The 14,108-nt window shown below is 46.5% G+C and overlaps 1 protein-coding gene across 1 annotated transcript in view; it reads left to right on the top strand.

Moving 5' to 3' along the window:
- The first annotated feature begins 563 nt into the window (after nt 1-563).
- LOC147096877 (cation channel sperm-associated auxiliary subunit gamma-like) overlaps nt 564-14,108 on the top strand; it is a 297,982-nt gene continuing 284,437 nt past the window's right edge. Inside the window, exons 1-2 of the mRNA XM_085973141.1 lie at nt 564-669; nt 7,287-7,413. Coding sequence (XP_085829267.1) covers nt 564-669; nt 7,287-7,413 — 233 coding nt within the window. The remainder of the gene's footprint in view (nt 670-7,286; nt 7,414-14,108) is intronic.

The raw sequence follows: 14,108 nt of genomic DNA, 5'->3' as shown, positions 1-14,108 counted from the left end.
AGAAGAATAAACAAATTAAATACTTGCATCTTAAGCAAGTACTGCAAATTCTCTGTGGGAGGTAGTGCAAAAAACATACTTGTTTATGTGGTGTTAACTTTTGAAAATAGGTTTTGGGGAGGGAAGTTTTGTAAAGCGAGAGATCAGTAGTGTTACCAATATATCTGTGAGGTCTTCATCTTTTGGTATTAAAAGCATACCATTTTTTTAACCTTCTGTTAGTCATTGATGCTTAAATAAATTTGTTGTATTACAGCAATGGGTGAACCAAAGTGTGACGGTGGTAAGAATCAAAAACTATACTTAACTTGTGGACTAACTATGACAAACTCCATGGACTTGTGGACTAACTATGACAAACTCCATGGAAGATCTACTAATGTTTGCGTTCTAATGTGTGCTTGTCTGTTCCATAAAATTGTCTTTTTTTTAAAAGTTGCATTTGATTTCAGTTCCACTCATTCATAATCTGTAGCTTCTTGTTTTGGATCAACTTCTTCCCTTTTCTGTTCATATGATAGGAAGAAAATAAAATAGCTGCTCGATCTGCATACTTTCAGGGAATGCATCCAATTGTGAAGATAATGTTTCAGCAACCTGTGCATTCAGTTTACAATTTGCCAGAATTATTGGAGATTGCCATAATAGCAGCACCAGTGGCTGATGATGGTGAGTGTGCTATGTTAATATCATAAGCAGGTCTAGGAGAAGGAGGCGTAACAAAATTGAAAGGAATAGAACACTGAGCGAAGACAGAGAAAATAGTGGCGGATCTGGCTATAATCGTTCAAACATATTTGGACATAGAAGTTGTGCCAGAGGACTGGAGGGTTGCCAGTGTAATTCCTCTGTTCAAAAAGGAAGAATAGGATAAACCAGGTAAATATAGACCTGGTTAGCCTAACATCAGTAATGGGTGAGCTTCTAGAGGTCATAATACAGGATAAAATTAGTATTCAGTACAAAAGTCTTGAGTTAATTAAGGACAGTCAACATAAATTTGTAAAAAGCAAGGGGTATCTGACAAATTTAATTGCGTTCTTTGAGAAACTATTGGAGTGTATCAAGGGAAATGCTGTGGGCATTACGCATTATATGGATTTTCAGAAGTTGTTTGATGAGGAGCTGAGTAGGAGGTTTCTGATAAAATTAAGGCACACAGTATTAAAGGAGTGTGGCAACTTGGATAGCAAGATGGTTAAAGGACTGAAAACAGAGAATAGTGGTTAATGGATGATTTTAGAACAGAGGGATGTAAACTAGTGTCCTTATAGGCCAGTATTGGGACCTTTGCTGCTCTAAATGCCGCAAAAATAGGAAGGATAATTAATCAAGAAGAGGACTATAAACAACTTCAGGAGCATGTAAACATGTTCGGAGATTGGACAGCGATGTCATGAAATATAATGCAGAGAAATGCAAAGTAATGCATTTTGGGAGGATGAATAAGGAGAGGACATACACACTAAACAGTAAAACATTAAGAGGGGCAGAGACAGTCAGATGCACAAATTAATTAAATATAATCTACAGCATAGAAACAGGCTATTCGACCCAACTGGTCTATGCCCAATGGTTATACTCAACACGAGCCTCCTTCCACTCTAATTACCTCTTCCCACCCTTCCCCATATCCCTGTATTCCCTTCTCCCCTGTGTATGCATCAAGCCTCCCCTTAAATGTGTCAATGCTATTTGCTTTAACCACTTCATGTTTGAACATGTTCTGCATTCTCACCACTCTCTGGTAAAGAAATTCCTCCTAAATTCTGTTTGATCTGTTAGTAGCTATCATATTTATTCCTTCTTGTCCTGGATTCACCCACAAGTGGAAACAGTTTCTCCACCTTGACCCTATCAAATCCCATCATCATTTTAAAGACCTCTATCAGGTCTCCTCTTTTCTAGAGAAAGAGCCTCAGTCTGTTCAATCTTTCCTCTCAATTCTAGGACCATGCTTATCAATCTTCTCTGTCCTTTCTCCAATGCTTCAAATACCTTTCTGTAGTATGGAGATCGGAACTGTTAGCAGTACTCAAAGTCTGCTCTAACCAAGGTTCTTTAGACATTTAGCATTGCCTCCCTACATTTTGTATTCTCTTCCTTCAGAAATGGGTTTGAGCCTCACTTCAGACAGACCTGGCAAGCAGAGACAAGAGCCTCTGGGTTGCCTCGTGCTTCTGTGTATGGAAGAAAGAAGAACTCTAAATAACCCAACAGTCCAGACAAATGTACCGCTGTCACTTGCAGCTTTAAGAACATCTGACCTGCAATCCAAGGAAGTCAGGTTGCAAATTCACCAGACGCAGAGCAATGATATCATGCTACTGGATTAAACATTTAAATATTGGGCTATGGGATCCTTTGCATCAATGTCACTACTTATATGTGCCTTGCACTAGAAAAATCACCCCTTATAAACTCTTTATTTTATTAGTCTTATAAATCTCAGCTAGAACTCTACTTGCACTATTGTGAATGCTTAGAGTATTATTGTATTACATTGAATGACCTAAACTTCTCCATCAAATTTAATAGTTTGTTACTTTGGCCACAAGATACTAGATAAACTAATAGCAAAGCAACAACCTGCTAAATGGCTGGGAAGTGCATCCTCCACTGCTATCACCTCTGGCACAAAATCCGCTACCTTTGTTAGATTAGTCTAGTCATTCATAACTGCAACTTGGGTATTCTTAAAACTAGTTTCCTAAGATTTTGGAGCCGTTTGTGTGATTTACAGCCACTTTACACCAGTTAATAGAGTGTAAGGGAATGGAAAAAGGGCTGAAGACTTGTGACGCTGGATCTCTGCCCCATTTACGTGTGACATACATTTTTGCTGGAGATCAGGGTGGGCATGGGTGGCAGCGTCATAATGATATGTAAATAAAGCAGGAGCACTTCCATAATGGCCCGGATTTTGCGGTGGTATGACAGCGTACTCTGAGAGCCTGCTTTCACATCTTAAAAGAAGATCTATGGTTGTTCTGGGTATTCTACCAGGAACGGTAGCATACTGGTTATGTTACTGAACTAGTAATCCAGAGGCCTGGACTAATGAGCCGGAGACGTGAGTTCAACTCCCACCACGGCAGCTGGGGAATTTGAATTTAGTTAAATAAATCTGCAATAAGCTTAGTATCAGTAATGGTGGCCATGAAACTACTGGATTGGCATAAAAACCCATCTGGTTTACGAACCTCCTTTAGGGAAGGAAATCTGCCGTCCTTACCTGGTCTGGCCTATGTGTGACTCCAGACCCAAAGCAATGTGGTTGACTCTTAACTGCCCTCTGAAATGGCCTAGCAAGCCACTCAGTTGTAACAAACCACTGCGAGAAATAAGAATAAGAATAAAACTGGAAGGACCACCCGCCATCAACTTAGGCACAAGCTTCGGACATGACAACGGCACACCTAGCCCAGTCAACCATCAGAGTCCTTCTCACTAACATCTGGAGACTTGTGCCAAAGTTGGGAGAGATGTCCCACAGACTAGTCAAGCAACAGCCTGACATAGTCATACCTTTCAGCCAATGTCCTAGACACCTCCATCACCATCCCTGGGTATGTCCTGCCCCGCCAGCATGACAGACCCATCAGAGGTGGCGGCACAGTGGTATACAGTCAGGAGGGAGTGGCACTGGGAGCCCAAAACATTGACTCCAGACCCCATGAAGTCTCATGACTTCAGGTCAAGCATGGGCAAGGAAACTTCCTGCTGATTACCACCTACTGCCTTCCCTCAGCTGATGAATCAGTACTCCTCCATGTTGAACACCACTTGGAAGAAGCACTGAGGGTAGCAAGGGCACAGAATGTTCTCTGGGTGGGGGACTTCAATGTCCATCACCAAGAGTGACCCAGTAGCAAAACTATGGATCAAGCTGGCCGAGTCCTGAAAGGACATAGCTGCCAGACTCGGCCTGCGGCAGGTAGTGAGTGAACCAACACGAGGGAAAAACCTGCTCCTCCTCACCAATCTACCTGTCGCAGATGCATCTGTCCATGACAGCATTAGTAGCCGCGACTACCACACAGTCCTTGTGGAGACGAAGTCCCATCTTCACACTGAGGACACCTTCCATCGTGTTGTGTAGCACTACCACCGTGCTAAATGGGATAGATTCAGAACAGATCTAGCTGTGCAAAACTGGGCATCCATGAGGCGCTGTGGGCCATCAGCAGCAGCAGAATTGTATTCCACCACAATCTCTAACCTCATGGCCCAGTATATCCCTCACTCTATCATTACCATCAAGCCAGGGGACCAACCCTGGTTCAATGAGGAGGGCAGAAGAGCATGCCAGAAGCAGCTCCAGACGTACCTAAAAATGAGGTGCCAACCTGGGGAAGCTGTAAGACAGGACTAAATGCATGCTAAAAAGCAGAAGCAGCATGCTATAGACAGGGCTAAGCAATCCCACAATCACCGGATCAGATCAAAGCTCTACAGTCCTGCCACATCCAGTCGTGAATGGTGGTGGATAATTAAACTAACGGGAGGAGGAGGCTCCATGAATATCCCCATCCTCAATGCTTGCGAGTGCAAAAGACAAGGCTGAAGCGTTTTCAACCATCTTCAGCCAGAAGTGCCAATGATCCATCTCGGCCTCCTCCTGAGGTCCCCACCACCACAGAAGCCAGTCTTCAGCCAATTCAATTCACTCCACGTGATATCAAGAAACGGCTGAGCGCACTGAATACAGCCGACAACATCCCAGCTGTCGTGCTGAAGACTTGTGTTCCAGAATTAGCCGCGCCTCTAGCCAAGCTGTTCTAGTACAGCTACAACACTGGCATCTACCCGACATTGTGGAAAACTGCCCAGGTATGTCCTGTCCAGGACAAATCCAATTCGGCTAATTAACACCCTATCAGTCTACTCACAATCATCAGCAAAGTGATGGAAGGTGTTGATGACAGTGCTATCAAGCAGCACTAACTCACCAATAACCTGCTCACCAATGCTCAGTTTGGGTTCTGCCAGGACCACTTGGCTCACGACCTCATTACAGCCTTGGTCCAAACATGGAAAAAGGAGCTGAATCCAGAGGTGAGGTGAGAGTGACTGCCCTTGATATCAAGGCAACATTTGACAGAGTGTTGCATCGAGGAGCGCTAGTAAAATTGAAGTCAATGGGAATCAGGGGGAAAACCTTCATTGGCTGGAGTCATACCTAGCACAAAGCAAGATGGTTGTGGTTGTTGGAGGTCAATCATCTCAGCCCCAGGACATCGCTGCAGGAGTTCCTCAGGGCTGTGTCCTAGGCCCAACCACCTTCAGCTGTTTCATCAATGAGCTTCCTTCCATCATAAGGTCAAAAGTGGGGATGTTTACTGATGATTTTTTTTTCAATTCGCTTCTGGGATCTGGGCGTCGCTGGCAAGGCTAGCATTTATTGCCCATCCCTAGTTGCCCCTGAGAAGGTGGTTCTTGAACCGCTGCAGTCCGTGAGGTGAAGATACTCCCACAGTGCTGTTGGGGAGGGATTTCCAGAATTTTGACCCAGTGACGATGAAGGATTGGTGATATACTTCTAAGTCAGGATGGTGTGTGACTTGGAGGGGAACTTGGAGGTGGTGGTGTTCCCATGCGCCTGCTGCCCTCGTCCTTCTAGGTGGAAGAGGTCGCGAGTTTGGGAGGTGCTGCCGAAGAAGCCTTAGCGAGTTGCTGCAGTGCGTCTTGTAGATGGTGCACATTGCAGCCATGGTACGCCGGTGATGGAGGGGATGGATGTTTAACGTGGTGGATGGGGTGCCAATCAAACGGGCTGCTTTGTCCTGGATGGTGTCAAGCTTCTTGAGTGTTGTTACAGCTGCACTCATCCAGGCAAGTGGAGAGTATTTCTTTACACTCCTTACTTGTGCCTTGTAGATGGTGGAAAGGCTGTGGGGAGTCAGGAGGTGAGACACTCGCCGGAGAATGCCTAGCCTCTGACCTGCTCTTGTTGCCACAATATTTATGTGGCTGGTCCAGTTAAGTTCCTGGTCAGTGCTGATCCCCAGGATGTTGATGGTGGGGGATTCGGCAATGGTAATGCCGTTGAATGTCAAGGGGAGATGGTTAGACTCTCACTTGTTGGAGATAGTCATTGCCTGGCAGTTCTGGGGCACGAATGTTACCTGCCACTTATCAGCCCAAGCCTGAACGTCGTACAGGTCTTGTTGTATGCGGGCATGGACTGCTTCATTGTCTGAGGAGTTGTGAATGGCGCTGAACATTGTGCAGTCATCAGCGAACATCCCCATTTCTGACCTTATGTTGGAGGGAAGGTCATTGATGAAGCAGCTGAAGATGGTTGGACCTAGGACACAGCCCTGAGGAACTCCTGCAGCAATGTCCTAGGGCTGTGATGATTGACCTTCAATCGCCACAACCATCTTCCTTTGTGCTAGGTATGACTCCAGCTAGTGGAGAGTTTTCCCCCTGATTCCCATTGACTTCAGTTTTACTAGGGCTCCTTGATGCCACACTTGGTCAAATGCTGGCTTGATGTCAAGGACAGTCACTCTCACCTCACCTCTGAAATTCAGCTCCTTTATCCATGTTTGGACCAAGGCTGTAATGAGGTCGGGAGCCGAGTGGTCTTAGGCAGAACCCAAACTGGGTATCTGTGAGCAGATTATTGGTAAGTGCCGCTTGATAGCATTGTCGATGACACCTTCCATCACTTTGCTGATGATGAGAGTAGACTGATGGGGCAGTAATTGGCCGGGTTGGCTTTGTCCTGCTTTTTGTGGACAGGACATACCTGGGCAGTTTTCCACATTGTCGGATAGATGCCAGTGTTGTAGCTGTACTGGAACAGCTTGGCTAGAGGCGCGGCTAGTTCTGGAGCACAAGTGTTCAGCACGATAGCCAGGATGTTGTCAGGGTCCATAGCCTTTGCTGTATCCAGTGCACTCAGCCGTTTCTTGATAGCACATGGAGTGAATCGAATTGGCTGAAGTCTGGCTTCTGTGATGGTGGGGGACCTCGGGAGTAGGCTGATATGGATCATCCACTCGACATTTCTGGCTGAAGATGGTTGCAAACGCTTCAGCCTTGTCTTTTGCACTCACGTGCTGGGCTCCACCATCATTGAGGATAGGGATATTCTTTGATTTTCACGAGGGTGTGGGAGAGCTCGGTAGCGGGCGATGAAGCTGGAGGCCCTTAAACTATCATTCCTTTGTTGGGAGTGGGGCATTGATATAGTTGAGTTATCTCAGACCTGTACCAAGGCTTTATGTACCAGATTACACTGTTTTATGGCTTTCTTTTTTGTTTTGCTTTGGCAGATACTAAATGTTTGGCTGAGATTTGTGGCATGGCTTGGTATGTTCCTTTGCCATATAAGAATGGATCCGTGGTATCTGAAGCACTTATCACAAGCAATAGGATTGGTTTCCATATACCAGACAAGAAGTGTGGTGACAAATTCAAAAATTTTCTCAGTTATTTTGTTGAAATATTTATCCAAATAAGTACATCCTGTAAAAATGATGGCCATGGAATTATGCTGTGAAATGATAGCGTGCAGGTACTTAATGTATCCACGACTTCCTCTCCCTGCTATTTAGCCCTCCACTTATTTTAAACAGGTTAGTGCCATCACTAAAACAGAGGGATTTCATAAAACAGTGTTAAACCTTTGGACGTATTATCTCACAGTGTAATTTTAAGGACAATGGGGCTGAAACTGGTCATCGATAGTAGTGTGAAATGGGCTCATAGAGAAACGGCTGCCCTTTTTATACCGCGTCCTATTGGATGCTGTGTAAAAAGGGCTGCCGATTCACTATGAGCCCATTTCGCACTACCAGCTAAGAGCAATTTTAACCCCTCTGACTTTAAAACAAGCACAAATATTAAAATGCAATATTAGTTTAATTTAATGGGGTAGAACTTGCTTTGAGTGCATTTTTGTGTGAAGAATGGATGTCGCACTTGAAGCGCGCGCCTGATCACATGGACGGAAAGTGTGTGGAAAATGGCAGGCACAGGAGAAACTGCAATGGAACCCTAGGGGGTGATTTTCTGACATTGGAGGAGGCGGGAAAATCAGAATCAATGAGGGCGGTTTTGGAACCCACCTTCGCGGATTTTGCCGGTGCCGGTTTTGGAGGTCGGGAACGGTCCCGCCTCCAGCTGGCCATAGCGCTAGTTTACATCATTAAATGCTCATTAAGCCTATTTTGAGAGGCCCTCGTGATTTTTCGAGCATTTCGGCGTGTTCCATAACCCTCCTAAAGCACGCCAGCTAAACCTGGCGGGTTGACTCGTTGGTGGTCTCCTCACAGCTGCAGGTCCAACAATACATCGTTTATTTCATCAAGGATTACTTGCAGGTGCCAGAACTTTGCTTTAAAAGGTCTTTGAGCACTTTTAGAAGGCCTTCCGAAGTCGGAGGTGCTGCAGCTTGAATCTATCAACTGTGGGACCTCCTTGGAAGACCCTCTCCCCGTTTGCAGTGAGCGCTTCCCCAACGGAGGCATCTCCAAGCAGCATGGGAACCATTCGTTTTCTTTCTCCATGGACCTCAGATGAGGATGAGGAGCATCCACGGCAGCAGCAGAACCAGGCAGCTCAAAAGCAACAGCAGCAGGAGCCCCAACCTCCTGCTCAGGCAGCTCAGCAGCAGCAGGAGCCCCAACCTCCTGCTCAGCCACCTGATGCTGCACAGGGCAGAATGCGCCAGCACATCGAGGCACCTCGCCGCAGGAGATACCCCCGACAGAGCGTTTACAGGCAAAGGATGAGCTACCTCAACGTGAGTGAGCAGCAGTGCCAAAGGATGCCGAGACTTTCGCAAGAGGTTGTCCGAGAGAGCTGCGGACTGCTGCAGCTAGACCTGGTGCCCAGAGGAATGGGTGGCCCTCTTACCAGTGGCTGTCAAAGTCAGCACTGCACTCAACCTCTTTGCCTCAGGCTCCTTCCAGGGATCATCAGCAGCATCTCCCAGTCGGCCGCCCACAGTTGCATCATGCAGGTTACCGATGCCCTTTTCTCAAAGGCCCACAATTACATCCAGTTCTCAAGGGATCAAGCAAGTGTAACCGCCCGTTCGGTTGGCTTTGCAAATATGGCAGGCATTCCAATGGTGCAGGGCGTCATAGACTGCACACATGTGGCCCTTAGGGCACCCCATCACAACCCAGCTATCTTTGTCAACCGAAAGGGCTTCCACTCCCTCAACGTACAGCTGGTGTGTAACCACGAGAAGGAGTTCTTGCATGTTTGCGTCAAGTTCTGTGGTAGTTGCCCTGACTCTTTCATCCTGTGGCACTCTAGTGTTCCTCCGCTTTTGAATCCGCCAAACCAACTTAACGGATGGCTCCTTGGTGACAAAGGCTACCCCCTGTAGAAGTGGCTAATGACGCCGATCAGGCCAGCTAATGAGGCTGAAGAGCGCTACAATGCCAGCCACACTTTGACCAGGTCCATCATCGAGCAAACCATTGGGTTGTTGAAGATGTGCTTCCGTTGCCTTGACCGATCAGGTGGAGCCCTGCAGTATAAACCATACAGGGTCTCCAGAATGGTCGTGGTCTGCTGTGCACTGCACAACATCGCACAGCGTCGTGGCTTGCAGCTTCCTGATGAGCAAGTAGCTCAGTTCCAGCCCTCCTCAGATGAGGAGGAGGAGGCTGAGGAGGAGGAGGAGCAGGAGCAGGAGGAGGTCAGTGCACCGGTGTATCGACCAGCAGCAGCGGCAGCACGCGAGCACATGGCTGCCCGGGATGCAAGGGATGAACTTATCATGGCCAGATTTGTATAGGTTGTCCAAGTTGGCACATGTCCTTGGCTCCATCCTAGGACATCTTTGACAATGAACATGACTCTCTGGCCTCCTTTCACTCAGGCCACCAACCTGACAACGCAAGTGTGGCGGAGCCCGCAATGTGGAGCTGCCTAAGGCGAAAGAACAGATCCCATAACACCAACATTTTGGCATCAAATCATTTTAATGCTTTCCAACAGAGATGGCATTTCATCAATACACAGAAACATTCTCCCAATCTGCATACAGATCTGGAGGTTATATCCCTTGCCAGCTGTACCCACACAGCCTTGGTTTCTTTGGCAGGCCTCTTCCTCCCAGATGAGTGGAAGACCACCTCCCTGCTAGTTGTCACCCCCTCAAACAACATTTGCAGCGCCTCATCCGAGAGCCTCGGGGAGGCCCTTGCCTTGGAATTGGACAGAGTGGTTTCTCAGAATATGTTGCAGGTGGTGCAGCCTAGGCAGAAATCCTGTGGAATGAGCCAAGGCAGCAAGCAGCCATAAAATCAGACTGGAAAACTGATGTCAACAGAGGCGGGTTTCAGTCCCAAAACACTCATTGACCAAGGGCATCCCACACCTCGGAAATCAAGTGGCCAATCAGGGGAAAATTGCAAATTTTTGAAAACTATCAGTGGACACGGGTTTCAAATCCACCCAAACCGAAACCCGCCTCCATCTCGCCTCCAGTGAGAAAATTGCCCACCTAGTTTTCAACACTGTTTTGAAGGTTTTGGTGGAGGAGGTTGGCAGGTGGAGGAGAATTTTCTATCTACCAGGCAGCAGGAAGATTTCTAGGCGAGCTATCTGGTGCAAGTGGGCAGAGTGTATCAGTGCGAGGATATCGGCCCCAGGACATGGCTGAAATGTAGGAAGTTCAAAGACCTCATGACGTAAGCTTCCTAACTCACCTATTATTTCTCTATGATTAGCCTTGCACTATCTGTTGCCTTCCTTCCCTCGATTATCAGCATTCTCCTGAAATCACTGCAGCACTCATTTCACGCCGCCTACTTCAGCTCCTACTGCAGCACTCTACCATTCTTTCCTTCACCTCCTCACACCTCTGCCATTTTGTACACACCAGCAACACTATTGTACCCTAATAAACATGTCCTCTAAACTTCTCAAAACTCTTAACACTGACACGTTTTCTTCTCTCTTGCAAGGCAAGCTTCCACACAATAACAGGGAGCAGGCGGCCGCATAAGGAGGGCCATGTGCTGTCCCCACGTGAAGAGCAAGTCATGGACATTATGGACAGGAGCATGGTGTCTGACAAGGCTGGAGGACAAATCCTACAGGTTTTCAACCACCTTACATATGACGCATGACAGATTGCAGCTGTTTTCAGAAGCCACTCATCATCTATCTCTGCTTACCCATGCTACTACTTGCTAACTCTTCTCCCTTTCTTACGTTTCAGGTCCAGCAGATGCGCACAGTGCTCAGGGAGAAGCGAAAGAAGAAGAGGGCAATACTGCAGAATACGAAGTGTCACTTGACCTTACACTTGCACACACCAGCTCAGAGATTGGCACTGCAGGTAGTTCAGAGATTAGGCTACATGGGTCTGCACACGGAGATTCACCCAGCATGAGTGCGCATGAACAAGGTCAAAGCGATAGGACAGCCCAGGAAACAGCTCACCAGAGAGAGAGCTTGTATCTTAACCGTGCTATACAGGGTACAGATGGAGAAATTGAAGCCATTTAGTCAAACGTGGAGCGAGTGGTCAGCTCCATAAGTACTGCAGGTAGACTCACAGCCATGAAACCTCTGGTTACAGCTCTGACTGCTTTGATGGAAGCTCATAGAAACATAGGAACAGGTATAGGCCGTTTAGCCCCTCAAGTCTGTTTCGCCATTCAATGAGATCATGGCTGATCTGTGACCTAACTCCATATACTCGCCTTTGCCCTATATCCCTTGATATCTTTGGTTAACAAAAATCTATCAATCTCAGATTTAAAATTAATAATTGACTTGGCATCAATTGCCGTTTGCAGTAGAGAGTTCCAAATTTCTACCGCCCTTTGTGTGTAGAAGTGTTTCCTAATGTCACTCCTGAAAGGCCTGGCTCTGTTTTTTAGACTATGCCCCCCTAGTCTTAGACTCTACAACCAGTGGAAATAGTTTCTCTCTCTCTACCCCATCTGTTCCCCTTAATAGCTTGAAAACTTTGATCAAATCTTAACCTTCTAAATTCCAGGGAATACAACCCTAGTTCCTATGCACCTGCTGCCCTTGTCCTTCTAGGTGGTAGAGGTCGTGGGTTTGGGAGGTGCTGTCGAAGAAGCCTTGGCGAGTTGCTGCAGTGCATCTTGTAGATGGTACACACTGCAACCACGGTGCATCCATGTTGGAAGGAGTGAATGTTTAAAGTGGTAGATGGGGTGCCAATCAAGCGGGTTGCTTTGTCCTGGATGGTGTCGAGCTTCTTGAGTGTTGTTGGAGCTGCACTCATCCAGGCAAGTGGAGAGTATTCCATCACACTCCTGACTTGTGCCTTGTAGATGGTGGAAAGGCTTTGGGGAGTCAGGAGGTGAGACACTCGCCGCAGAATTCGCAGCCTCTGGCCTGCTCTTGTAGCCACAGTATTTATGTGGCTGGTCAAGTAAAGTGACCTCCAGGATGTTGATGGTGGGGGATTCGGCAATGGTAATGCTGTTGAATGTCAAGGGATGGTGATTAGACTCTTGGAGTCTATTTTGATATCCCTTCCAAGTTTCTTTACATATTCCCTTTTGGTAGCTCTTACTATCTGTTTTGTCATCTTTTGTTATTTATATCTGTCCCAGTCACCAGGATCTGCTGGTTTTTGCATTTTTGTATGTTTTTTCTTTTAGTTTTTAGTTGCCCCTTAGTTCTTTAGTCGTCCATGGCATTTTTTTTGACAAGTAGAGCTCTTGCCCCTTAGGGGTATAAACTGGTTCTGTATCACGTTAAATTATTTTTTGAGCACCACCCACTGATCTTCTGTCGTTTCACCCATTAACAGATTTACCCAGTTTACTGTGGACAGTCTCTGTCTCATCGCATTGAAGTCAGCCTTACCTAAATCTGGAATCTTAGTAGCTGTTTTGCATTTCTTCCTTTCAAACACTACGTTGAACTCTATCATATTATGATCACTTAGATAAATGTTCACGAACCGTTAGGCTGTTAACTAAATCTGGCTCATTACTTAGAACTAAATCTAATATGGCTATTCCCCTTGTTGCTTCTAGGACATATTGTTGCAGAAAACTATCCTGAACACAATCAGGTAATTCACTACCTTTCTGACACAAACTAGTTTGCTTATCCCAATCTATATGAAAGTTAAAATCCCCCATTAAAACCACTCTGCCCTTGCTACATGATTGCCTAATCTCTGCATTTATACATTGTACCACTTCACAGCTGCTACCAGGGGGCCTATACACAACTCCCACTACAGTCTTAAATTATTTTCTATTTCGTAATTCGATCCGTAAAGCCTCCACTGCCTGCTTACCTCTCGTTATATCCTCTCTTATCATTGAAGTGAGGATCACTAAGTTCAGACAGCTGCTATCTTGGCTCAGGCGTCCAGCATCTTCTCTGGCTTACAAAGACTGAAAGAGAGCATGGATAAGGGCTTCTAGAGCCTCCCAGCACGCTTGCACTCTGTTCTCGTGCAGAGCAGTGGGAATGCTAAGGTTCATGGAGAAGGCACCTGCTGTGCGCTCTCAGGATCATAGCAACCTCGCCAGCCTCTCAACCAATGTTCGTGTTGGTGCTAGACAGCTAGTTGGCTATTCTACTGGTCCTACGAGGTGGTTCCCCAGTGGCTTAGCTTGGGAGGTGGAAGGCAGCTGAACTTCCACTGAGCGCGTTTAAGATAGTTGTGGTTGGCGACCTCGAGGAGCTCTGGCTGTTGAGGAACTGGCTGCAGCCTGCTTCGGCTGAGGCAGGCAAGCACACGCACACGACAGCACTAAAGGGTTACACAAATGTAATTTGTAGATAGGCATCAGTCATGTAAGTTTTTGGCAAATCAATAATGTCTGTTGGAGTAGTGAAGCAAAAGATTTTGTTTTGGCATACCTGGTGGTCTTCATAATCTTATTGATGTAAGAAGAACACAAGCATTGTATAGTTTGAGGGTATTAATATGGTGGGTATGAGGACTGAGTCAAATGGAATGAGGATCTGTTGGTGCTGGGGGCAAGAGAGGGAGTGATCTCTTCTCAGTAATTTCCTGCCTTACAACTCTGGAAACTAACTACTGAGCTGTGCTCTTCTTCCTCTGGTTCCTCATCCCCTTCTTCATCTTCCTGCTCTACTTCTTCCTCTTCAGGAGTCTCCAAGGC

Source organism: Somniosus microcephalus, chromosome 34, assembly GCF_052327205.1.
Source record: "Somniosus microcephalus isolate GS21.2 chromosome 34, FLI_Smic_1.0, whole genome shotgun sequence".
In the NCBI taxonomy this organism is placed as follows: Eukaryota; Metazoa; Chordata; class Chondrichthyes; order Squaliformes; family Somniosidae; genus Somniosus; species Somniosus microcephalus.
This window is presented reverse-complemented; position numbering and strand designations above follow the sequence as displayed.